Here is a 26,200-nt window from a genome sequence, read left to right on the forward strand (position 1 = left end):
ATCAGTCTGTAATCAGTCTGTAATTATTCTGTAATTAGTCTGTAATCAGTCTGTAATTATTCTGTAATCAGTCTAATCAGTCTGTAATCAGTCTGTAATAAGTCTGTAATAAGTCTGTAATCAGTCTGTAATCAGTCTAATTAGTCTGTAATAAGTCTGTAATCAGTCTGTAATAAGTCTGTAATCAGTCTGTAATCAGTCTAATCAGTCTGTAATCAGTCTGTAATAAGTCTGTAATCAGTCTGTAATCAGTCTAATCAGTCTGTAATCAGTCTGTAATAAGTCTGTAATAAGTCTGTAATAAGTCTGTAATCAGTCTGTAATAAGTCTGTAATCAGTCTAATCAGTCTGTAATAAGTCTGTAATCAGTCTGTAATCAGTCTGTAATCAGTCTAATTAGTTTGTAATAAGTTTGTAATCAGTCTAATCAGTCTGTAATCAGTCTGTAATAAGTCTGTAATAAGTCTGTAATCAGTCTGTAATCAGTCTAATTAGTCTGTAATAAGTCTGTAATCAGTCTGTAATAAGTCTGTAATCAGTCTGTAATCAGTCTAATCAGTCTGTAATCAGTCTGTAATAAGTCTGTAATAAGTCTGTAATAAGTCTGTAATCAGTCTAATCAGTCTGTAATAAGTCTGTAATCAGTCTGTAATCAGTCTGTAATCAGTCTAATTAGTTTGTAATAAGTTTGTAATCAGTCTAATTAGTCTGTAATTAGTCTGTAATAAGTCTGTAATAAGTCTGTAATCAGTCTAATTAGTCTAGGGAATGTATTTTGGATGGCTTCATGTCACGACATGTTCTCAAGATCTGGAGAATCCTGTATTGTAAACAAACAAAGGAATAACCTAAAGACATGCTCAGTGCACTCCTGCCATGACCTTTGACCCAGGTGCTGGTATTACAACTGGAGTTGGTCCCTGGGCGCCTGGTCTGTGTCTGTCTGCCCACTGCCCACTGCTCCTAAGTGGTTAGGATGCACGGATCAAATGCAAAAGGAATTAACCTCCCAACTGGGATTAATGCAGTATACCTTAAGTTAAGTTAATTTAACATAACTTTAAACCACCTCAATAATGAAATCTGAGGTTTCCACTTGACAACAACAGTATACTTTCACAGATTAGAACGTCTGATGTTTTCCTATTGTTGATAACTTCATCGGATGTAGGGCGGGGCACTGTTAGGTTCTGGCATCATATCACATTGCACTTTGTCACTGAGTCTAGACGGACCAGAGTATAATTTCTACATCTTGACAGAATGCGGCCATTCACCTTCTCGCTGTCTTTTTTAGTATTTTTTTTGCATAAGTATATCTTCTAATGTTGCTTTGGCAACAAAGGAACAAAACGACTGTTGTTTGACATCAGAGATTATGTCATAAAAGTGAAATTTATACTGAAGGACGTTGTGTAATTACTAAAAGTACCACTGGCACCCACACAGCATGAGTCATTGTCAGAGGAAAACAGGAAACCTTTCTCCCCCTCTCTCTGTCTCTCTGTCTGTCTCTCTCTCTCTCTCTCTCTCTCTCTCTCTCTCTCCCTCTCCGCTAATGGTGACGGGCGTCTGTATCCAAAGTGTTGTAAAAGTTAACAATGCCTAAGCAGTAAACATTCACTACTCCACACGTACGGCTGTCTAATTTGGGTTTGAGTGCCTGGATTATTCATTCATTTGTTTCCAGCGGGGGAAGAGAGAGACAATGTGGGGCAATGAATAGGTTATTTGTGTCCGCTCAGGATGATGGGGAGCTTAGGGCGTTTTATTATCCTGGTTGTGTTAGTGGCCGCTGTGCAGTAATCCCTCTTGTCTGATGTCCAAGTGACGAGAGCTTCGCTTCTCAGTGTTGCTGAACAAACGATTTCAGTTCTTTGAAAAGTTAAAGGGGTTATTCAGGCTTTTTTTTTAAAAGACTGTATCTAATTCCAGTCTTATACTAAAACACTGGCACTAACTGTTTTGTTTGTGCAGATAATTTGGCTGCTGAAGTTGTTGGCATGCGTTGCATTTGCAATGTACTAATAATGTTATTGCAATGTAATGGTTGGATGGAGAATAGTCGTAGATGGCCTATATGCTCCATTGGGAGCGATGGGCCTAAGTAAGTAACGTAATGGTCCATAGAAACATTTTCTCCCAAAGATCAAAATTAAGCCCCTTATTTGATATGTTGTTTAATGTAGTGGTTTTCAGACGGGTGGTCAGGGATGCCAGGTGGTTTGCTGGATGAGGGACTGAGAGCAAAGTAGCAACATCCTCATCCAAGTGATATGCTATTCAACTTATGCTAACTTAACTCCCTCGTTCCTCATCCCTCATTCCTCATCTCTCATCCCTCATAACTCATCACTCCTATCTCATCTCTCATCCCTCATCATCCCCCATCTCTCATATCTCACCCCTCGTCTCTGATCTCTCATCCCTCACCCCCCATCTCTTATCTCATCTCTCATCCCTCATCTATCATCTCTCATCTCTCATCTCTCATCCCTCATCTCTCATCCCTCACCCCCAATCCCCCATCTCTCATATCTCACCCCTCATCTCTCATCCCTCTTCCCTCATCTCTCATATCTCACTCCTCATCTCTCATCCCTCTTCCCTCATCTCTCATCTCTCATCCCTCATCTCTCATCCCTCTTCCCTCATCTCTCATCTCTCATCCCTCACCCCCAATCCCCCATCTCTCATATCTCATATCTCACCCCTCATCTCTCATCCCTCTTCCCTCATCTCTCATATCTCACCCCTCATCTCTCATCCCTCTTCCCTCATCTCTCATCTCTCATCCCTCTTCCCTCATCTCTCATCTCTCATCTCTCATCCCTCTTCCCTCATCTCTCATCTCTCATCCCTCTTCCCTCATCTCTCATATCTCATCCCCCATCCCTCATCTCTCATCTCTGATCTCTCATCCCTCATCTCTCATATCTCACCCCTCATCTCTCATCTCTCATCTCTCATCTCTCTCCCCTCATTATTTTGAACCTGTCAAGGAATTGGATAACTGTCTCACCTGGCATGTGGTTGTTTGATTTAGGTCCACTTTGGGTTGGGACATGGTCAACGGGGCTGGGAACATGTCCAACTAACACCTCTCCCGAAGGCTACCCGGTCATGTCCGCTTCCATTCATTGTGCTAAGCTAGGCTAACGTGCAGCCAGTTAGCTTTCTACTGAACACACAGAGAGGAAACTGGTATCTATCTTCTCGTCTCGCTTTCTGGAGAAGACGGTAAGCTAATTTCCCAAAATGTTGGCGTTTTCCTTTAAGGGCAGTGATTGCTTGTTGCGTGTCATCAGAGCAAATGCTCTCTAATGTTTTTAATTGGTCTGTGAGCACTTTGGTGAGATCTTCCTTTTAGTTACCTTCGCCTTCTTTTCTCCACTGCTTTATTATCCTTTATATTTCTTCTGTTCTTCTTCTTCTTCTTCTCTTCTCTGTGTTTTTATTTAGACTTGCCGTCTTTCCTCCTCTATTTTGTCGTCTTTTATTTGCAGAGCTCAGTGTGGTAGTCGAGTCACTAAATCTCGAGTCCGAGTCGAGTCTCGAGTCCCCAGTGTTCGAGTCCAAGTCCAAGTCCGAGTCACCAAAGAAGAGCCCGAGTCGAGTCCCCATATAGTCCGAGTCCAAGTCCAAGTCATCAAAGTTGAGTCCACTCCACAGATGTCTGTTGAAGCTTGAGGTTGTTCCGGTCTTCTCTTCAATAGTTTGTTTACATATCTAGCAGTGCTCTTGCTGGAATTGTATGTAAAATCTGTGTAAGCAAAGCACAAAATTCCGGGCGTCTCTTTAGACATCTTAAGAACTGAACATGAGGGTATCGATGTGAATCCGCATGTAGGTGGAACACGCGTGTCTGCCCTTGCACGAAATTAAATAATTGTTATTATTAGTATTAATATAGCCATCAATATCTTATGCCAAATGATTAGGGCCAATTACATTTTAAATAAATAACTGTATATTTATCAATTGACAAGTCCGAGTTCTCGTCTGCACCTTCCGAGTCCGAATGCAGTCAATGCTCGAGTCCAAATCCAAGTCCGAGTCATCGGCGCTCAAGTCCAAGTCGAGTCACGAGTCCTGAAAATCAGTCCAGGGCTTGGACTCGAATACTACAACACTGGCAGAGCTGTCATTCTTTCACTTCAACTTCCTGAACCCGTCTTTCTGTTCGTGGCTGTTGTGTTATTCTTGGTCCCTCTGCTGTGGACGCGGTGGTTGTTGTGTTATTCTTGGTCCCTCTGCTGTGGACGCGGTGGTTGTTGTGTTATTCTTGGTCCCTCTGCTGTGGACGCAGTGGCTGTTGTGTTATTCTTGGTCCCTCTGCTGTGGACGCAGTGGCCAGGGCTGCACCAAGCAGTGCGGTTCATCATGTGAGACTGTGCAGTTTGAGTTTCGTCATATTTGTGACCGAGCCCGGCAGCAGTTCGTGGCGCAAGTCTCTCCCTCTGTCATTCTTCTGATATTTACAGATTATGAAAGTACAGAATGTAAGCTTTCAAATGATGTGTCATACATTGAAAATATTTGAAGAAGATATGCTTATTTGAATCTAGTTAAAAGAACACGCCACCTTTTTGGAAATGAGCTTATTTGCCATCTACCCTGGAGTTAGACAAGCAGATACATACCCTTTTCTTATCTGTGCATGCATTAGGCTTAGGGAACAGCCGCACCGTTAGCCTAGCTTAGCGTCATTCACTGGAAGTAGGTGTGCCAGTGTAGCCTAGTTCCCAACAGTCACGAAATACACTCCAAATACAACTCCAAAACGTTCCTGTAAACATGTTGTGACCTGTGTATTTACCACGTGGAGAAAGGAAAATAGATTTGAGTTTTCTAAGCAGATATATTGTGAGGTTTTGTCCATTGCCCACCTACTCGCTCTGTTCCTTTAAGCCTACTCGCTCTGTTCCTTTAAGCCTACTCGCTCTGTTCCTTTAGTTTTCTGTTAATCAATTGCATTCTCCTCACCTCACTAGCCCCCACCCTCGCGTTCGTTTGCTCTTCAGCAACCACACCCTTGGACTACCTGTCATTATGTGTTTGATTGGTCTGGTGCCGAACACACTAGGTTCATGTATCAATTACCTTCACGCACCTGACGTGTATTCTAATTAGTTCCCCTGTGGGCTTTAAGTACCTCGCTCTCCCCTCAGTTCCGGTCGGGTCGTCCCGTATCATTCCTTATCATATCTCTATCACCTAACTCCTTCGGGAGTTACTCTGTCTATAGGCTCCTACGGGAGTTCTGGTTCTGTCTGCTGTTTTATCTCCGGCGTGAGACGGGGTGCAAGCTTTGGCCACCTGTCGCCGTTTGCCTGGATGGAGACATTGTTACTACGCTCTCTAATCCTCTACGGGAGGTATTCCAGTGTTCCACTTCAGACCTCCGCGCAGCAGACGTCCAGACGCGCATCCAGACCTCCGCGCAGCAGACGCCCAGACGCGCATTCAGACCTCTGCGCAGCAGACGCCCAGACGCGCATCCAGACCTCCGCGCAGCAGACGCGCTCTTCACTCCAGACGCGCATCGCTTCCTAATACTCTACGGGAGGATGCGTCTCTCCGAGCCGGCGCGCTCTTCCGCGCAGACGCGCTCTTCACTCCAGACGCGCATTCAGACGCACTCCAGATGCGTCCTCCGTACCGGCGCGTACTCCAAGCAGACGCGCACCACTCAGACCTCCGCGCCAGATGCGCCCTCCGTACCGGCGCGTACTCCAAGCAGTCGCGCACCACTCAGACCTCCGCGCCAGATGCGCCCCTCCGTACCGACGCTTACTCCAAGCAGTCGCGCACCACTCAGACCTCCGCTTGGACACCCCGTTCCCCGTGGCGACGCGCTCGCCCTGTTGATCCTGCTCTCTTTACGCACAGCGCCTGGGTGAGTTTTTTATGACTGTCTTTGATTCCTATTCGTTTTTCGTGTGTTTTTAGACACTGAAGATATCCTGCTTTTTGTCAGACTGTCACTCACCCAGCATCAGCTTTTTGGATTGTTCATTGGGATAATATTTAGCCTTATCATCGCTCACTGTGTGTTTACACACCGAAGATATTATCACTTGGATTTGTATTTGGGACTTCGCTCACAGTGTTTATTTGCACCGAAGATTCTATCACGTGGATTTGTGTTTGGGACGTTTACTCACAGTGTGTATATACACCGAAGATTCTGTCACCTGGATTACTCTGTTTTTGGGACAAGTCACTTCTCCTGTTCACCTGCTCTGTTCCCTACTGTACTCTGAGCTAACCCGCTCCCTCTCTCCCTCTCGGTCCCGCTTACCACCTCGGAGATCTGCCGAGAGAAGTCTGCAGAGCGGCTCTGACGTCACCACCTGCTTCCCCAGACTAACCATCCCGGGAGAAGCTGCAGAGCAGCAACATTCATCAATGCTTGTATCCCAGGCGTTGTCTGTTTTCTCTGTCCCTTAAGCAGCTCCAGCCCTCGCCCTGTTCCGCGGGCCTCTGTCCCTGTTTCCCCACTCTAGTCCTCCTAGTCCTCCCTGTCCCCAGCCCGCCTCCGCGGGCCTCTGTCCCTGTTTCCCCACTCTAGTCCTCCTAGTCCTCCCTGTCCCCAGCCCGCCTCCGCGGGCCTCTGTCCCTGGTTCCCCTCCTAGTCCTCCTAGTCTTCCCTGTCCAGTCCCCCTAGTCCTCCCAGTTCCTGCCCTTGTCCCTTGCCCTGTCCGTTTTTCCCTTAGCCCTCCCCTTGCCAGCTCGCCTCTTAAAGGCACTGTGCCTTTTCCCATTTCTTGTTTTCCAGTTATTTGTGTTCTCCCTTAAAGGGACAGTGCCGTTTTCTGTGTGTTTCAATAAATGCCCAGTTCTTGGCTTACTCTCATACCTGTCTTGTGTTGTGCGATTGGGGTCGGTTACAAACCATAACAGTACGACCCGACCAATCGACGACCCCAGCCAGCACAGACGGTGTGGTTGAGTTTGCCTTTTTTTTTGTTAGTCTCCCCTGTTAGCTCCCCTGGTTAGCCTGTTTAGTCCTTCCTGTTAGCCCTGTTGGCTCCCCTGTTAGCCTGTTAGCTTCCCTGTTGGCTTCCCTGTTAGCCTCGTTAGCTCCCCTGCAGCTTGTTAGGCCTCTACTACCAGCATGGCCCCAGTCTGCTAGCTTTGCCCCGGCTGCTAGCACAGCCACTATGTTAATGCAGCCCTTGCTGCTGGCATAGGCCCTGTAGCTAGCCTTGCCCAGGCAGCTAACCCAGTCCCTCTGCATGGCCCCAGTCTGCTAGCTTAGCCCCGGCTGTTAGCACAGCCTCTATGTTAATGCAGCCTTGCAGCTAGCATAGGCCCTGTAGCTAGCCATGCCCAGGCAGCTAACCCGGTCCCTCTGCATGGCCTCCACCTTTTGTGTAGCCTTCCCACTGCTAGGACTGCTCCTTCAGCTAGCAAGGTCAGTTTTCCCACTGCTAGGACTGCTCCTTCAGCTAGCAAGGTCAGTTTTTCCCACTGCTAGGACTGCCCTTTCAGCTAGCAAGGTCATTTTTCTCCCACTGCTAGGACTGCCTTTTCAGCTAGCAAGGTCAGTTTTCCCACTGCTAGGACTGCCCTTTCAGCTAGCAAGGTCAGTTTTTCCCACTGCTAGGACTGCCCTTTCAGCTAGCAAGGTCAGTTTTTTCCCACTGCTAGGACTGCCCTTTCAGCTAGCAAGGTCAGTTTTTTCCCACTGCTAGGACTGCCCTTTCGCCTAGCGAGGTCAGTTTTCCCACTGCTAGGACTGCCCTTTCAGCTAGCAAGGTCAGTTTGCCCCCACTGCTAGGACTGCCCCTTCAGCTAGCAAGGTCAGTTTTCTCCCACTGCTAGGACTGCCCCTTCAGCTAGCAGGGTCAGTTTGCTCCCACTGCTAGGGCTGCCCCTTCAGCTAGCAAGGTCAGTTTTCTCTCACTGCTAGGACTGCCCCTTCTGCTAGCAAGGTCAGTTCCCCACAGCTAGGACTGTCCTTCCAGCTAGCTTGTTCTCTCATGCTGGTCCAGCCCTGTCTGCCAGCCTAGCTCCGGCAGCTAGCGCAGCCTCTATGTTAATGTGGCGGTACAGCTAGCATAGGCCCTGTAGCGATCAGTGCCCTGGCAGCTACCCTTTCCCTCTGCTAGCCCCTTCCCTGTTCCCCTCTCCAGTGCCCCTGTTCCAGCCCTGTCTGCTAGCCTAGCTCCGGCGGCTAGCGCAGCCTCTATGTTAATGTGGCGGTACAGCTAGCAAAGGCCCTGTAGCATTCAGTGCCCTTGGCTGTTACCCCTCAGCTCCTCTTAGTTACCCCTCAGCTCCTCTAGTTACCCCTCAGCTCCTCTGGTTACCCCTCAGCTCCCCTAGTTACCCCTCGGCTACCCTGCCCCGGTTGCTAGCCCCACCTTTGTTGTGGCTTCCCCTGCTGGCTTGGCCCAGTACTTTTTGTTTGTTGCCTTGCTTTTGTCCCCTGCCACTCTGTCTGTATTTTTGGGTCGCCGGGTGGCTCCCGTGGAGGGGGGGGGTACTGTGAGGTTTTGTCCATTGCCCACCTACTCGCTCTGTTCCTTTAAGCCTACTCGCTCTGTTCCTTTAAGCCTACTCGCTCTGTTCCTTTAGTTTTCTGTTAATCAATTGCATTCTCCTCACCTCACTAGCCCCCACCCTCGCGTTCGTTTGCTCTTCAGCAACCACACCCTTGGACTACCTGTCATTATGTGTTTGATTGGTCTGGTGCCGAACACACACTTCTAGGTTCAAGTATCAATTACCTTCACGCACCTGACGTGTATTCTAATTAGTTCCCCTGTGGGCTTTAAGTACCTCGCTCTCCCCTCAGTTCCGGTCGGGTCGTCCCGTATCATTCCTTATCATATCTCTATCACCTAACTCCTTCGGGAGTTACTCTGTCTATAGGCTCCTACGGGAGTTCTGGTTCTGTCTGCTGTTTTATCTCCGGCGTGAGACGGGGTGCAAGCTTTGGCCACCTGTCGCCGTTTGCCTGGATGGAGACATTGTTACTACGCTCTCTAATCCTCTACGGGAGGTATTCCAGTGTTCCACTTCAGACCTCCGCGCAGCAGACGTCCAGACGCGCATCCAGACCTCCGCGCAGCAGACGCCCAGACGCGCATTCAGACCTCCGCGCAGCAGACGCCCAGACCCGCATCCAGACCTCCGCGCAGCAGACGCGCTCTTCACTCCAGACGCGCATCGCTTCCTAATACTCTACGGGAGGATGCATCTCTCCGAGCCGGCGCGCTCTTCCGCGCAGACGCGCTCTTCACTCCAGACGCGCATTCAGACGCACTCCAGATGCGTCCTCCGTACCGGCGCGTACTCCAAGCAGACGCGCACCACTCAGACCTCCGCGCCAGATGCGCCCTCCGTACCGGCACGTACTCCAAGCAGTCGCGCACCACTCAGACCTCCGCGCCAGATGCGCCCTCCGTACCGACGCTTACTCCAAGCAGTCGCGCACCACTCAGACCTCCGCTTGGACACCCCGTTCCCCGTGGCGACGCGCTCGCCCTGTTGATCCTGCTCTCTTTACGCACAGCGCCTGGGTGAGTTTTTTATGACTGTCTTTGATTCCTATTCGTTTTTCGTGTGTTTTTAGACACTGAAGATATCCTGCTTTTTGTCAGACTGTCACTCACCCAGCATCAGCTTTTTGGATTGTTCATTGGGATAATATTTGGCCTTATCATCGCTCACTGTGTGTTTACACACCGAAGATATTATCACTTGGATTTGTATTTGGGACTTCGCTCACAGTGTTTATTTGCACCGAAGATTCTATCACGTGGATTTGTGTTTGGGACGTTTACTCACAGTGTGTATATACACCGAAGATTCTGTCACCTGGATTACTCTGTTTTTGGGACAAGTCACTTCTCCTGTTCACCTGCTCTGTTCCCTACTGTACTCTGAGCTAACCCGCTCCCTCTCTCCCTCTCGGTCCCGCTTACCACCTCGGAGATCTGCCGAGAGAAGTCTGCAGAGCGGCTCTGACGTCACCACCTGCTTCCCCAGACTAACCATCCCGGGAGAAGCTGCAGAGCAGCAACATTCATCAATGCTTGTATCCCAGGCGTTGTCTGTTTTCTCTGTCCCTTAAGCAGCTCCAGCCCTCGCCCTGTTCCGCAGGCCTCTGTCCCTGTTTCCCCACTCTAGTCCTCCTAGTCCTCCCTGTCCCCAGCCCGCCTCCGCGGGCCTCTGTCCCTGTTTCCCCACTCTAGTCCTCCTAGTCCTCCCTGTCCCCAGCCCGCCTCCGCGGGCCTCTGTCCCTGGTTCCCCTCCTAGTCCTCCTAGTCTTCCCTGTCCAGTCCCCCTAGTCCTCCCAGTTCCTGCCCTTGTCCCTTGCCCTGTCTGTTTTTCCCTTAGCCCTCCCCTTGCCAGCTCGCCTCTTAAAGGCACTCTGCCTTTTCCCATTTCTTGTTTTCCAGTTATTTGTGTTCTCCCTTAAAGGGACAGTGCCGTTTCTGTGTGTTTCAATAAATGCCCAGTTCTTGGCTTACTCTCATACCTGTCTTGTGTTGTGCGATTGGGGTCGGTTACAAACCATAACATATATACTCGTAACAATTTTTTTACGCACTACTGCTGGCTGGGCGCAGTGATTTCATCACCTCAAAAGCCCTGGTGTTTTATTTTATTTTTATTTTACATTGGCGTGTTCCTTTAAACCTCAAGTCTCAGAGCCGAAAAAAACAGAGAAAATACAATCTAAGTTTGGCTGCATTTTAAACACCATGGCAGTCAGATGCTAGGTGTCACAAACTGCCTTTTTTAAACAAAGGTTTTTACTATTTAGAGATACTATAACTGTTAGCTGTTAGTAAATATGTTCTTAACCATTCAAACTGTGATAATATGAAAACAAATTTGGTGCGAGGGGTGTAGGTTCTAAGTTCTAACTGCTGTGGTGCGAGGGGTGTAGGTTCTTACTGCTGTGGTGCGAGGGGTGTAGGTTCTAACTGCTGTGGTGCGAGGGGTGTAGGTTCTTACTGCTGTGGTGCGAGGGGTGTAGGTTCTAACTGCTGTGGTGCGAGGGGTGTAGGTTCTTACTGCTGTGTGAGAGAAACCTTGGAAAGGCCGTTCAAGGGGGGATCTCCCTGGTTCTTACTGCTGTGGCGCGAGGGGTGTAGGTTCTGGGCATGAGGCAGCAATGACAGTTACAGAGAACACTACATTCATGTTATAGGTTGCCTTTGGCCTTTTTGTTAATTCGATTAATTTGATTTCCTGTGAGACCGGGCATCGGCCTGGAAATCTCAGAATTACACTATGCTGAGATGACATTTAACACTTTAATCGCCGGAAACGCCGAAACTCGTCATTGTCCGCCATGCTCATTCTGCCGAAGACGCCGTAACACGTCTTTGATATCAATATTTCAAAAATCTGTGATCGAAATCATATTTCTCCTCCGGGGACCTGAGATATACTGCTGAGCTCCACTCAACTCTCTAACGGTTCAAGAGCGCCATCTGGTGGCCGATCGGCAGATCGCCCAACAGGAAGTCATGTGGATGAAGTGGTGCTCACCCATATTTCGTCCGGGCACTCGCTATCATTAGCAGGACTCCATCTTGACACAGTGAACACCGATCGGTGCAAATAACTCGACAAACAACATGATTTGGACGTATATACTATTATACAACCTGGAGATGGATCGGGTATTTCGACATCCCATAATAGGAATATCTCTGCTCCACGCTCATCGTCCAACGGCGTGAGGAAGATACGGTAAGATCCAGCATTATTTTCCAACGTGTTCTTTACTAACGGCTCTGATGATCATATCACCCACACTAGATGAATGATATAACGTTGCCCACGGAATTATAAACGACCCCCCGCCCATCCGGTCAACATCAGATGATACGTAGTAACTTCTAGAACCACGTCCAGTTGAAATTTTTTATCTCGCGCCGATTGCTATCAAACTGTATTTCATCATCAATATAATGCATTTGGAGCTATAAATCACGTTCTGGAGAAAGCTGCAGAAAACGATAAAAACATACTTATACTTTAGACCGTATTTTAGTATGAATATGTGAATGAAAAAGTATAACGTTGCTACACCCTGAACAATAGATATAGGACATTGAATGGGCCATAATAATGTCAATTTAGCAATAAAATTTAAAAAGTTATAGCCCTGCAAAGAAGGGGAACTTCTCCATAGACAAATAGAGATGGCGAGGAATGGTAAATTATGAATTTAACCATGGCGATCAAAGTGTTAATTACAGCAGGTGTGCAATGTCTAGCAGTTCCCAGAGAACTAACCCTTTGTGGATCTAACTTTAGACCGGGTGGTGGAGAGTCTGCTGATTTAGTTTGGAGTGGGGAACTCTGGTCCACTGATTGTAGTTCTTTGAATACATGTGCTGTGTCCTCACCGCGTGAATACTTTCGGCAACCAACATGCCCTTCCGCGTTGCTCTGATTGGCCGAGCGTGCGCATGCGCATGAGCCGCGACAAGCTCCTCAGCCTCCTCAGCCGCTTAACGCAATTTATACAAATGGAAGTATTGATTACGCCGTAACGAATCATTAAAAAAATATACCGTTAACTGGAATATGTTGTTTTAATGTATATTCTCAATGATTCTATGTATAGCTATCTAATCGTTTTCAGTTGTATAGTGGGATAGCTGCTTACTCTGCTGTTGTATCACGTTATAATAAAGAGTTAATTCATCTGATTGGTCCTTTGGAAATCACGTGGAGACAGGAGACAGCGCTGCAGGTGTAAACGGTCTGACCGTTGCTTTATTGGAATATCCAACAGCTTAATCAATCAGGTTTACAGCATCAATTATTTCTATTTCTAATCAGCTCGTCTCGAAGGTTTCTTCTCGGCTCTGTTCTCGAACTCTGGTGGGGTGGATTCTCCAGTCTCTGCTTCTCCGTTCTCTCTGCGTGTCTCTCTGCGTCTCTGTGTCTCCGTGTCTCTGTCTCTCTGTTCCCCTCCATCATTCAACCTGCAGGTTTTATAGAGAAGAGAGAATCCCCCCCGCCCTTGCGCCATCCAGTGCCGTCACCCCAGAGAGCATGCTTTTCTATTGGCTAGAAGGTCTCCCCTCTAAGTGACAGTCATTTGGGTCTTGCGAAACAGCGTTACAAGGTGACCTTACAGAGGGGACATGAACTAGTTTCCTTTTAGAATGATTTACCCAAGTGTCCCTGAATGCGACCCTCATACAGATGGAAATATAGTACCCACTCAACCTAACAGTGGGTATCCCAGAATGGCCTGTTTGGTCTGCTAGCTAAAGTAAACAGAACTCTTCTCTGCTGGCCTTCAGGCTGTCACTTTTTGACTTAAAGTTAGTTATTGGGCGCACCATCCCTGTTCGTTGTGTGGAGGAAGATGTGTCATCTGTTTGCCATTTGATCTGTTCTTATTTTTATGGCACTCTGAGCTTTTTCCTATAGCTGCTAGGTGAAGGGTGAAGGGTTGCACTGTTAGCTTTTGACTGAATTCTCCTGTGGCCTTTTCCAGAAACCGCTAGATGATTTTGATCCCTCCTGTAATGCTTATACGGGTCATTTTGATCAATTTAATTTACGACAGTTTCTTTACACATATGTTGGATTATGTAATTGGTTTGTCATGACAAACCAATTAAAAATCGCGAATTAACCGGTGGCTACAACAACAGCCCCACCGTTCATTGTAAACAATGATGCATGTAGTTACTGTGTGTTGTTGTAGCCACCGGTTAATTCGCGATTTTTTATTGGTTTGTCATGACAAACCAATTACATAATCCAACATATGTGTAATATATATAGACTAGGCATTTACAGCTGTTCCAATGTAAATGTGCCTTCCTCCGTGCACTTTCGCCCGCTCCGAAGTCGGACTCGTGTGGATGGCCACGCGTGCTGTTCTCGCACGAAACCCGCTCGTGCTTGCGCCTGCGCCTGGTGGGTTTCAACAAGCGTTAGTAAGCGAGTAGTGCTTCTGCGTCAGTGTTTTTGAAAATAAGACTCTGGGAAGCAGAAGGCTAAGTTGTTTGTTCAAAGGAGTTTTGATCCTCAAGTGGAAAGAGATCCAGCCTGGAACTGTGCCCTCAGGCTTGAAGGATCTAAGTGAATTTACTCTTATTCCACATCTATATTAGTGGGCAGAGGGACCACAATTAAGTATCACTAGATTATTTATTATTATTTGAGCCCATGTTGATTTTGTGATCAAGCAGTAGACGTTCCATGGACGCAAAAAAAGAGAATGTACGCATATGAGAGATATGGGGTGAGGGACGTAGATAGATAGGAATGGGCGAGTCACATAGAAAGATAGAAATTATAGAATGCCCCACCCAACATGGTCACCCATAGGCCAGATTACATTTTTCGTAGCAGTAGTAGTACTATAGTAGTAATTGCAGCTTTCCTTTATGAAAAAGTATCATATTTCTAAAAAAAAATCCACCATATGGATTATACCGTGGCGATACATGACTTTTGCCATGGTAGTACCATGGTAAATTATTTATACATTGGCTGGTACCATGGTAAAACTGAAATTACCATGATACGTTTTTGTTGTTGTTGTTGTGTGGTTGTATATATATATTTATTCTTACCATATATATATATATATATATATATATTAGAGCTGGGCCGTTAACGGCGTTAACGTGCTGCGTTAACGCTATACTAGTATCGCGCGATAATATAATTAACGCATTAATCTAAAAAATTTTTTTTTTTTTTTTTTTTTTTTTTTTTATACCTTTATTTACCCAGGGTAGGTTCGCTGAGCACAGATGCTCTTTTTCAGGAACGCCCTGCTTCACATTCACAGAGTTCCATTCACACCTGGGAGCTGCCCAGTACAACCACAGTTGACACCATTGGCCACTGAGCAACTCCACTGGAGCAGTTGATTCAAGCCATGTCACATAGTTCAAGTTTGAAATGATTCTTTCTGTTTTGCTCCTGAGAGTGTGCTAGATACTGTACTGTACTGGTAATATTATTTATTTGTGTTAACTTCTGAATAAAACAACTTATTAAACACAAGTACATCTTATTGAACATTATTTTGATATTTCATTACCAATTATCATAGCAAAACAGCTTTTTCAAACAGTCTGTAATGCATTTTGGAAATGGGAGATGGGCTCATGGTGTAATGGGCCACCTGGCCTGAGAAACATAAGGAGGAAAGAAAAAGTAAGGACTTACTTCTGGTCATTATTTGGGTAGAACACACATATTTTGAATGCCTTCGGCAGTTTTTTTTTTTTTTTTTTGAGCCATTTTAATCTAGATTAATCTAGATTAAATCCAGGATTGCCGATAGATTAATCTAGATTAAAAAAATTAATCTATGCCCACCTCTAATATATATATATATATATATCCACATCTGTACATACCTGCATATAATCCTTTTTACATATCTATATCTGTACATATCCCTTACCTACTCTTACTAGTTACGCTGTTGGCCAGTATGACTTACTACCATAGTGTCTTTATACCTGTATCACTGTACATATTAATACAACTCTGTACATACATCTGATTAACACTATGCTCAGTAGTAATATTATATACTTTAAACCCAGTGTAATCACATGTACATTGTATATTGCTGTTGCACTTTACTGCTACATTTGCACTCTGGTTGGATGCCAAACTTATTTGCATTGTACTGTACTCGTGCTGTATGATGACAATACATTTTAATCTAATCTAATCTAAATAGTTACTACTGTTGTTGTTGTTGTTGTTGTTGGTAAAATGTTGGTTTCTGCCCTGCAGATGTTTGTTTACAACATCACATAGCAGTAACACTGACACTAATAATCATAATAATAATAAATTGTATTTGTATTGCACTTTTCATTCACTAGGATCCCAAAGTGCTACAGGGTTAAAACATAGTTAAAAAAATTAAATAATTATTAATAATAATCAAAGAAAAAAGAAAAAAAATAGAACACTAGATCACATCAGACACTTATCTGCAGATGTTTCTTTACAACATCACATAGCAGTAACGCTGACATCAGATCAGATCAGACACTTACCTGCTCTTCGTCTCTTCCAGTAACGCTGACACTAGATCAGATCAGACACTTACCTGTTCTTCGTCTCTTCCAGTAACACTGACACTAGATCAGATCGGACACTTACCTGTTCTTCGTCTCTTCCAGTGGAACTTCCCTCTCCTGATGTTCATGTGGAAGATAGCGCCCGCGCTGAGCTGTGGAAACACCGTGGTCATCAAGCCCGCCGAGCAGACGCCTCTCACCGCCCTGCACGTCGGAGCGCTCATCAAAGAGGTGAGCAGGCCTGCAGAGTAATGGATTATCTGTAATGGAATTATAGTTATATCTGATGATCACGAAGACAAATGGCAACTGTGGCCTGTTGGGGAGCATGTCTATGTTCCCCGGGTCCTATGTTCCCCGGGTTCTATGTTCCCCGCTTTGATTGATTGATTGATTGATTGATTGAAAATTTTAGACCACCAGCCCTGATTCCAAACTCTAACCTTAACCAGTTCGCAAGAGGGCCTAAGCTTAACCGTTCGAAACAAGGCGGACATTCATAATTAATAAAATAATAAAAATTAATAAAGTTTTCAATCTATTAATCAATCAAAGCGGGGAACATAGAACCCGGGGAACATAGGACCCGGGGAACATAGGGATGATCCCGCCTGTTGCGCCACCTGTAAAAACATACAAAACACAGTAATAATGTGTACTTTGGGGATAAAAGGTCATTAAGGTACTTGCTAGATTACTCTCCTCTCCTCTCCTCTCCTCTCCTCTCCTCTCCTCTCCTCTCCTCTCCTCTCCTCTCCTCTCCTCTCCTCTCCTCTCCTCTCCTCTCTTCTCTTCTCTTCTCTTCTCTTCTCTTCTCTTCTCTTCTCTTCTCTTCTCTTCTCTTCTCTTGTCTTGTCTTGTCTTGTCTTGTCTTGTCTTGTCTTGTCTTGTCTTGTCTTGTCTTGTCTTGTCTTGTCTTCTCTTATCTTGTCTTGTCTTCTCTTGTCTTCTGTTCTGTTCTCTTCTCTTCTCTTGTATTGTCTTGTCTTCTCTTCTATTCTCTTCTCTTCTCCCCTCCCCACCTCTCTACTCCTCTCCCCACCTCTCTACTCCTCTCCTCTTTGTCCTCTTCTCTCCTTTCATGCTGCAACAAATAATGTGAAGCTTCAGTAAAAACTGTCCCCTGTGCAGATGTTACAGTATAGAGTAGGGATACAGTAAATCAAGTGCATCCTAACATATTGCTACAGTATATAGAGTAGGGATAAATCAACTACAGGGACGTTACATCCTAACGTATTGCTACAGTATATAGAGTATAGGGATAAAGGAAGTCACATGAACATTAGTATTTGCTGACAGACCATTGTTCCAAAGAGTTCTAGGCTATCATTGCTATAGTAGGCCTAAAGCCCAGCTCTTATGTCATTGTGCTGCCTCTCTCCTCTGTCGTGTTTCGGGATGATTGTTTAGAGCGAGGAACTACCCTGTGGTCCTAATCACTAACACATTGTCATGTCAGGCCGGGTTTTCTCCCAGAACGTCTACCACTCAACCTGTCTATGCGTGGCTTAGGTAGTGGGCTTAGGTAGTGGGCTTAGGTAGCGGGCTTAGGTAGTGGGCTTAGGTAGTAGGCTTAGATAGTGGGCTTAGGTAGTGGATTTAGGTAGCAGACTTAGGTAGTGGGTTTAGGTAGTGGGCTTAGGTAGTGGGTTTAGGTAGCAGACTTAGGTAGTGGGCTTAGGTAGTGGGTTTAGGTAGCAGACTTAGGTAGTGGGCTTAGGTAGTGGATTTAGGTAGTGGGCTTAGATAGTGGATTTAGGTAGCGGACTTAGGTAGTGGACTTAGGTAGTGGGCTTAGGTAGTGGGCTTAGGTAGTGGGTTTAGGTAGTGGGATTAGGTAGTGGATTTAGGTAGCAGACTTAGGTAGTGGGCTTAGGTAGTGGATTTAGGTAGTGGGCTTAGGTAGTGGGCTTAGGTAGTGGGCTTAGGTAGTGGGCTTAGGTAGTGGATTTAGGTAGTGGGTTTAGGTAGTGGGTTTAGGTAGTGGGATTAGGGCTTAGGTAGTGGGTTTAGGTAGTGGGTTTAGGGCTTAGGTAGTGGGTTTAGGTAGTGGATTTAGGTAGTGGGCTTAGGTAGTGGGCTTAGGTAGTGGGTTTAGGTAGTGGATTTAGGTAGTGGGCTTAGGTAGTGGATTTAGGTAGCGGACTTAGGTAGTGGGCTTAGGTAGTGGGTTTAGGTAGTGGGATTAGGTAGTGGATTTAGGTAGTGGGCTTAGGTAGTGGGTTTAGGTAGTGGGTTTAGGGCTTAGGTAGTGGGCTTAGGTAGTGGGTTTAGGTAGTGGGCTTAGGTAGTGGATTTAGGTAGTGGGCTTAGGTAGTGGGATTAGGTAGTGGATTTAGGTAGTGGGCTTAGGTAGTGGGATTAGGTAGTGGATTTAGGTAGTGGGCTTAGGTAGTGGGATTAGGTAGTGGATTTAGGTAGTGGGCTTAGGTAGTGGGTTTAGGTAGTGGGTTTAGGTAGTGGGCTTAGGTAGTGGATTTAGGTAGTGGATTTAGGTAGTGGGTTTAGGTAGTGGGCTTAGGTAGTGGGTTTAGGTAGTGGGCTTAGGTAGTGGATTTAGGTAGCAGACTTAGGTAGTGGGATTAGGTAGTGGATTTAGGTAGTGGGCTTAGGTAGTGGGTTTAGGTAGTGGGTTTAGGTAGTGGGCTTAGGTAGTGGATTTAGGTAGTGGATTTAGGTAGTGGGCTTAGGTAGTGGGCTTAGGTAGTGGGTTTAGGTAGTGGGCTTAGGTAGTGGATTTAGGTAGTGGGCTTAGGTAGTGGATTTAGGTAGTGGGCTTAGGTAGTGGGCTTAGGTAGTGGGCTTAGGTAGTGGGCTTAGGTAGTGGGCTTAGGTAGTGGGCTTAGGTAGTGGGATTAGGTAGTGGGCTTAGGTAGTGGGCTTAGGTAGTGGGATTAGGTAGTGGGCTTAGGTAGTGGGATTAGGTAGTGGATTTAGGTAGTGGGTTTAGGTAGTGGATTTAGGTAGTGGGATTAGGTAGTGGGCTTAGGTAGTGGGTTTAGGTAGTGGGCTTAGGTAGTGGGCTTAGGTAGTGGGCTTAGGTAGTGGGCTTAGGTAGTGGGCTTAGGTAGTGGGCTTAGGTAGTGGGTTTAGGTAGTGGGTTTAGGGCTTAGGTAGTGGGCTTAGGTAGTGGATTTAGGTAGTGGGCTTAGGTAGTGGGCTTAGGTAGTGGGCTTAGGTAGTGGGATTAGGTAGTGGGCTTAGGTAGTGGGCTTAGGTAGTGGGATTAGGTAGTGGACTTAGGTAGTGGGATTAGGTAGTGGATTTAGGTAGTGGGTTTAGGTAGTGGATTTAGGTAGTGGGATTAGGTAGTGGGCTTAGGTAGTGGGCTTAGGTAGTGGGCTTAGGTAGTGGGCTTAGGTAGTGGGTTTAGGTAGTGGGATTAGGTAGTGGGCTTAGGTAGTGGGTTTAGGTAGTGGGTTTAGCATGGAGTCTTTCACACGGTTGAGAAGCAGGTGTAAGAAACTACACTACAGCTATCTGCTGCACACCCAGCAAGGCCACACAGTGTGGACAAAAAACATCATATTGTAATTACTGTGCCATATATTGCGATTGTGATGTGATTCTTTTAAAGTCTAGTTTTCAGCTTTTAAATCTAAGGTTCCTTCTGATGAGGTTTCCAACCCTTTGAGCAGCCGTGTTCCTTTTAGGTGTTTATGCCCCATAGCATTTCCCTCTGATGGTAAATATCACCATAGCTATTATGTACAATATTCTCTATCTATTCCACTCACTGATTGCTATTTCATATAATGTCCATATTGCAGCCCTTGTGATATAGATATTGTAGTGTTTCCTATTGATCTTGACAGGAATTAGAATGATTCAGTCTTAAAAATGGCTGACATGTGAGCCCAGAAGCAGGTGTGATTCATCACCGATAAGCCGGGATGTTTTTAATAGTTAAATTGGGGAAATGTGGTTTGTTTGTTTGTTAGTTTGTTTTAATAGTTACATACTTTTGTTTTGTTTAGTTAGTCTTTTGTTTCCTGTAGAAAAGCCAGGGTCTTACGTGAGCAGGCTGCCTCTCTTTAATCATGTTTTTTGGGAGTTGATTGTTTCAAGCTATAGAAGCTAATCACTAACATCCCCGCTGTGTGGTCGTTGTATCAGGCCGGCTTTCCTCCCGGCGTGGTGAACATCGTGCCAGGATTTGGCCCCTCCGCCGGGGCAGCCATCGCCAACCACATGGGCATCGACAAAGTGGCATTCACCGGCTCCACCGAGGTATCTTTATTCTTTATTTGCCAAGTAGTTTTCACATACAAGGAATTTGCTTTGGTCGTTTTCGGTGCGACATTAGCGGGACAGACATTAACAGACAGATAATACAATAAAGAGGTGGAGTAAGATAAAATTAAATATGAACTAAGTTGAGCACAATAGAATATAATATAATTATGAAATAAAAATAAAAATAAAATATAGGCCAGGGCTGTACAACTGTAAATAAAGAGGTTGAATACTATTAAATGGGATATAAACTAAATATAGCACAATATAATATAGTACAATAAAGATAAAATAGGAATAGGAATAGGCCAGGGCTGTGCAATTGGGAAGTGTTGAGTGCTACAGTGTAGGTTAGTATATTAGGACAAGTGCATGACAGTAAGGTTAGTTATTATTATTATTATAATTATTATTTTTTACATGTGACATGCGTCATGTGTTTCTATCTACACTGTGACATGTGACACAGTGATAAACAGTATGACTTCCATGGCTTCAAATGAAGGCGCGACCAGCAGCCAAATGCAGGTACATTTTCCCTTTAAATGTCAATGTCAGGTCTGGGTGGCTGACCTGTGACCTGTGACATCTGACCTGTGCTCATTCAGTCTTTCCGACGTTAAAAAAAACCTTTTGCTGCCAATTTACCTATTGCAAGCCCCGCCCCCTCTCCTCTTGATCCTCCAATCACAACTGTCCACCCCCCCCCCCCCCATGACACACAGAGAGAGAAAGAGAGAAGGAGAGAGTGAGAGAGAGGAGAGTGTGTGAGAGAGATATAAAGAGAGAGAAAGAGAGAGTGAGAGAGAGGAGAGTGTGTGAGAGAGATATAAATAGAGAGAAAGAGAGAGTGAGAGAGAGGAGAGTGTGTGAGTGAGAGAGAGAAAGAGAGAGAAAGAGAGAGTGAGAGAGAGAGAGAAGGAGAGTGTGTGTGTGTGTGTGTGTGTGTGTGTGTGTGTGTGTGTGTGTGTGTGTGTGTGTGTGTGTGTGTGTGTGTGTGTGTGTGTGTGTGTGTGTGAGAGAGAGGTAGAGAGAAGGAGAGAGAGGTAGAGAGAGAGAGAACGAGAGCTAGAGAGAGAGAGAGAGAGAGAGGAGAGAAAGATAGAGAGAAGGAGAGCTAGAGAGAGAGGAGAGAAAGAGAGAGAGAGAGAGAGAGAGAGAGAGAGAGAGAGAGAGAGAGAGAGAGAGAGAGAGAGGAGAGAAAGAGAGAAAGAGGATGAGAGCTAGAGAGAGAGAGGATGAGAGCTAGAGTGAGAGAGGAGAGAAAGAGAGAGATGGAGAGAGTAGTGGGCAAGGCGCTCGCCACGAATGCGGAGACGCTGGGCTCGCCTGTTCGAGCCCAGCGCTCCACATTGCTTTCAGTTTAGCTGGTCGTTCATACTAATACACATTGGCCGTATTAGGGGGTGGGAAACTGATGGGTGGGGATCGGGTGTTGTGGACAGCGACTCCTACAGGTCGGTTGGTGCGCCTGCGCAGTAGAATCAGGAAGTGTGGGGGGCAGCATGAGCCTCCCACGCTTTACTCCTCGCCACTGAGAGATCGAGCTGCGCAGGTGAAAAGATGCGACTGCTGTTACCTCAAGTACCGGAGGGGACTTGTGCTATGTATGACTTAGTCCACATTGCAGCCGGCTTGTGGGAGGCAAGAAACAGCGTTCGTGACAGGGGAGGGTTGAATTGGATGATACGAAAATTGGGATGGGAGAAAAATATAGAAAATGGGAGAAAAAGTGGATCAAAAAAAAAGAGAGAGAGAGAAGGAGAGCAAGAGAGAGAGAAGAGAGAAGAGAGCTAGAGAGAGAGAGAGGAGAGAAAGAGAGATAGATAGAGAGAGAGAGAAGGAGAGAAAGAGAGAGAGAACGAGAGCTAGAGAGAGAGAGGAGAGAATCTTTATTTTATCTCCAATCACCCCGCCCCCACCCCCCCCCCCCCCCCATGACGCAGACCCTTTTTTTTTTTACGAGCGATACGCAAACGACACCTTATGATGATGACACCTTGATGAACGACTTCCCTCTTGTGACGGCGGCTCGCGGCGCATTGTGTTGTGTGCAGGTCGGCCAGCTGATCCAAGAGGCGGCGGCAAAGAGCAACCTGAAGAGAGTGTCTCTGGAGCTGGGGGGCAAGAACCCCTGCATCGTGCTGGCTGACGCAGACCGTAAGTGATGTCTCTCTGTCTCTCTGTCTCTCTGTCTCTCTGGCTCTCTGGCTCTCTGTCTCTCTGTCTCTCTGTCTCTCTGTCTCTCTGTCTCTCTGTCTCTCTGTCTCTCTGTCTCTCTGTCTCTCTCTGGAGCTGTGGGCCTTGCAGCGGTCTGCAGGGCCAACAAAAGAGACACTGTGTGTGTGTGTGTGTGTGTGTGTGTGTGTGTGTGTGTGTGTGTGTGTGTGTGTGTGTGTGTGTGTGTGTGTGTGTGTGTGTGTGTGTGTGTGTGTGTGTGTGTGTGTGTGTGTGTGTGTGTGTGTGTGTGTGTGTGTGTGTGTGTGTGTGTGTGTGTGTGTGTGTGTGCGTGCGTGCGTGCGTGCGTGCGTGCGTGTGAGAGAGAGAGATAGAGAGAAGGAGAGAGTGAGAGAGAGGAGAGAGAGAGAGAGAGAGAGATAAAGAGAGTGGGAGAGAGAGAAGGAGAGTGTGTGTGTGTGAGAGAGAGAGGTAGAGAGAAGGAGAGAGAGAGAGAGAGACAGAGAGAGAAGGAGAGTGTGTGTGAGAGAGAGAGGGGTAGAGAGAAGGAGAGAGAGAAGAGAGAGACAGAGAGAGAAGGAGAGTGTGTGTGAGAGAGAGAGGTAGAGAGAAGGAGAGAGAGAGAGAGAGATGTAGCATAATTCATGTGGAGGAAATGTGATCTTGTGACATTATGTTGAAGTGAAGTTAGTGAACAATGTGATACTTAATACAGTGAAAATGAATACTATTGAGAGAACTGTACTGAACTGTGGTCAGTCCTTTAATGTAATTGGCAGACACCCTATAGTCAAAAAGCCTAGGATTAGATTGTTTAAATTCCTATACAGTTCTATAGGATAGGCTTCAGTACTTGATAGAACGTCCAGTAGGACGCTTGAATTATAATTTATTTTGGAATATTATTGACAAGGAAATTGATCTTTATTAGTGTGTGGATTATTTGCTTTGTCTCATACCATGACAATTACACACGTGAGGTCATGTAAGCAAATGTGGAATCATGTTTATTAAAACACAATGTGAAATGTGTTTGCACATTACTCATGAGTCATTACACACATACTTTTTTTTTGGAACTGTACATAGCCATCTTTGTTATTTAATTAAAATGTATATAGTATAATATCTACATCCTGATCTGCACTGCACACTTTTAGAACTGTATATAGTCATCTTTATATTTAGTCATCTTATTTTATTCTATGCTAAATGTATTGTATTTTTATCTTATTTTATTATTAAGAATCTATCTTATTATTAAGATAGAAGCTGCTATGGTCGAGGGACCACAATAAATAGATTTTCACTGTTATTGCTGTAAAGTACTGAAATAAGTGACAATAAAGGAATCAGAATAAAAACAATTAAAAAGTTATTATATTTAACTAAAAGTAAACAAAAGATTAAAACTAGGTATGTCCTTTTTTGTTAACTAAATAAAAATAATTAAGAAAAAAATACTTTAGAAAAAAGTGTGTCAACGTGGTCACATTGTCAGCACGGCGAGCATGGGGAGGTATTGGTACATCATGTAATCTTAACCTGATAAATACCACCCATATTATAATAAACACGATCTAAAACTAAATCTAAAAATATATATTGTTTTTCTGTTATATTAATAATGTAATGTATTCAAATCATGACCAAAACAAATAAATAAAAGATATATATAAAAAACGAATAAATAAATGTGTATACGTTTTGTACATAAAACTATGAAACTTTTGTAACCTTTTGTTTTTGCTAAATGATGTACTGAATTATGTTTCTTTTTTGTATTTTCTTTGTGTAAATAATGTAATGTAAAAACGGTAGGCAATTATAAGCTTCAGCATTACACCTTTTCGGTAATTTTCTTTAGTTTTTAAATGTTCTACTACTATGCTTTGTAAAAGAAGACCGAAATAAAATCATTCATTCATATATATATATATATTTTGTTAACAAAAACTCAACTGAAACTAGAAAACCATTTTAGGAGAAATACAAAACTATAACAACCCTGGACATTTATGATAAGGATCAATTCTGGTCTAGTGTGTGTGTGTGTGTGTGTGTGTGTGTGTGTGTGTGTGTGTGTGTGTGTGTGTGTGTGTGTGTGTGTGTGTGTGTGTGTGTGTGTGTGTGTGTGTGTGTGTGTGTGTGTGTGCGTGCGTGTGCGTGTGTGTGTGTGTGTCTGCGTGCGCGTGTGTGTGTCTGCGTGCGTGTGCGTGCGTGTGTTTTCTTTCATGTCATTATTTGTAATTTATTTCAAGTCATTATTCGTTATCATCATTATTATTATTATTATTATTATTTATTTTTTAATCTTGAGCAATGTATTTTTATTCTTCCTTCACATAATATAACAGGTATATTACACCTCTGAGACACGTATACATGCATACATTTGACCAGAGGGGTCAGAGTGCAGAGTCAGTTATATTCAGCACCTCTGGTACATGAAGCGGTTCAGTCAGTGCCTTGCTCAAGGACACCTTGATAGGGAGAGTTGCCAGACCGAACCTCAGGATGAGCATCGATAGCACTCTGTGTTTTCACTCTTATCTTAACCTTACTGTTTATGAACCTAGCTCTTACCTTAACCCTAACCGTATAAATCTAACTCTTACATTAACCCTAATTTTTTTTCTTTTTTTTTTACCCTCTCTTTCTCCCCATCCCAATTTAGTCGTTGTGCCAATTCCCCCCCTCCCCTACCTGTTTGTTGTGTGCATGTTCTCCTACTGGTCGGTACGCGTCTAGTTTTTTACCAACGGATTTCCAGTTCCGCGTTCGCGTTCTGCGATCTGATTGGCCACTGACGTTTCTGGTGCGATCTGATTGGCCACTGACGTTTCTGGTCATGTGACATGTGCGCCCATTTCCGCCTCGAACAGCCTGCAAACTACCTAACGCCTAGTTTATCACTGGTTAAGCTTAGGCGACTCTTTCGAAGTTGGTTAAGGTTAGAGTTTGGAATCAGGGCTGGTGTTCTATCGCCCTGCTCTAAGACAAACTCTAACCTTAACCAACTTCGAAAGAGTGCCTAAGCTTAACCAGTGATAGAAACAGGCGTCACACGATTGGCGCGACCAGAAATGTCGGTGGCCAATCAGATCGCAGAACGTGAACGCGGAACTGGAAATCCGTTGGTAAAAGTAATCAGGCGGTCGGTACAAGGGAATCCTGAAGTATCCGCACGCTTCCTCAGACACGTGCGGTGACAGCCAGTGACTCTCTTCTCACCTGGCAGCGAGGGCTCTCATTGGTGAAGTGTAACGCGTGGGAGGTCACGCTGCCTTCATCAAGTCCTGCCTCCGCTGAGCAAGCGCCCAGACCTGACCTGTAGGCGTCGCTGTCCACAATGCCAGATCCCCACCCACGGCTTCCCTCCCCCTAACTCAGCCAAACGAGTTAGTATAGCGATCAGCCCAAGCCAAGGCAATGCTGACTCTCCGGGAGTCGAGACCGCAGCCTCTTGCATTGGTGACGAGCGCAATCTCCGCTACGCCACCTGACCGCCCACATTAACACTTTGATCGCCGGGGTTAAATTCATAATTTACCATCCCTCGCCAGCCCTATTTAACATGGAGAAGTTCCCCTTCTTTGCAGTGCTATAACTTTTTAAATTGTATTGCTAAATTGACATTACTATGGCCCATTCAACGTCCTATATCTATTGTTCAGGGTGTAGCAACGTTATACTTTTTCATTCACATATTCATACTAAAATAC

The 26,200-nt window shown here is 45.3% G+C and overlaps 1 protein-coding gene across 1 annotated transcript in view; it reads left to right on the forward strand.

Moving 5' to 3' along the window:
- aldh1a3 (aldehyde dehydrogenase 1 family, member A3) overlaps positions 1–26,200 on the forward strand; it is a 75,939-nt gene that overhangs the window by 28,548 nt on the left and 21,191 nt on the right. The window contains exons 6-8 of the mRNA XM_084308686.1: positions 16,161–16,289; positions 20,178–20,291; positions 22,355–22,457. Coding sequence (XP_084164812.1) covers positions 16,161–16,289; positions 20,178–20,291; positions 22,355–22,457 — 346 coding nt within the window. The remainder of the gene's footprint in view (positions 1–16,160; positions 16,290–20,177; positions 20,292–22,354; positions 22,458–26,200) is intronic.

The sequence above is a fragment of the Notolepis coatsorum genome (genome assembly GCF_963971535.1).
Source record: "Notolepis coatsorum genome assembly, chromosome: 2".
NCBI classification, from domain to species: domain Eukaryota; kingdom Metazoa; phylum Chordata; class Actinopteri; order Aulopiformes; family Paralepididae; genus Notolepis; species Notolepis coatsorum.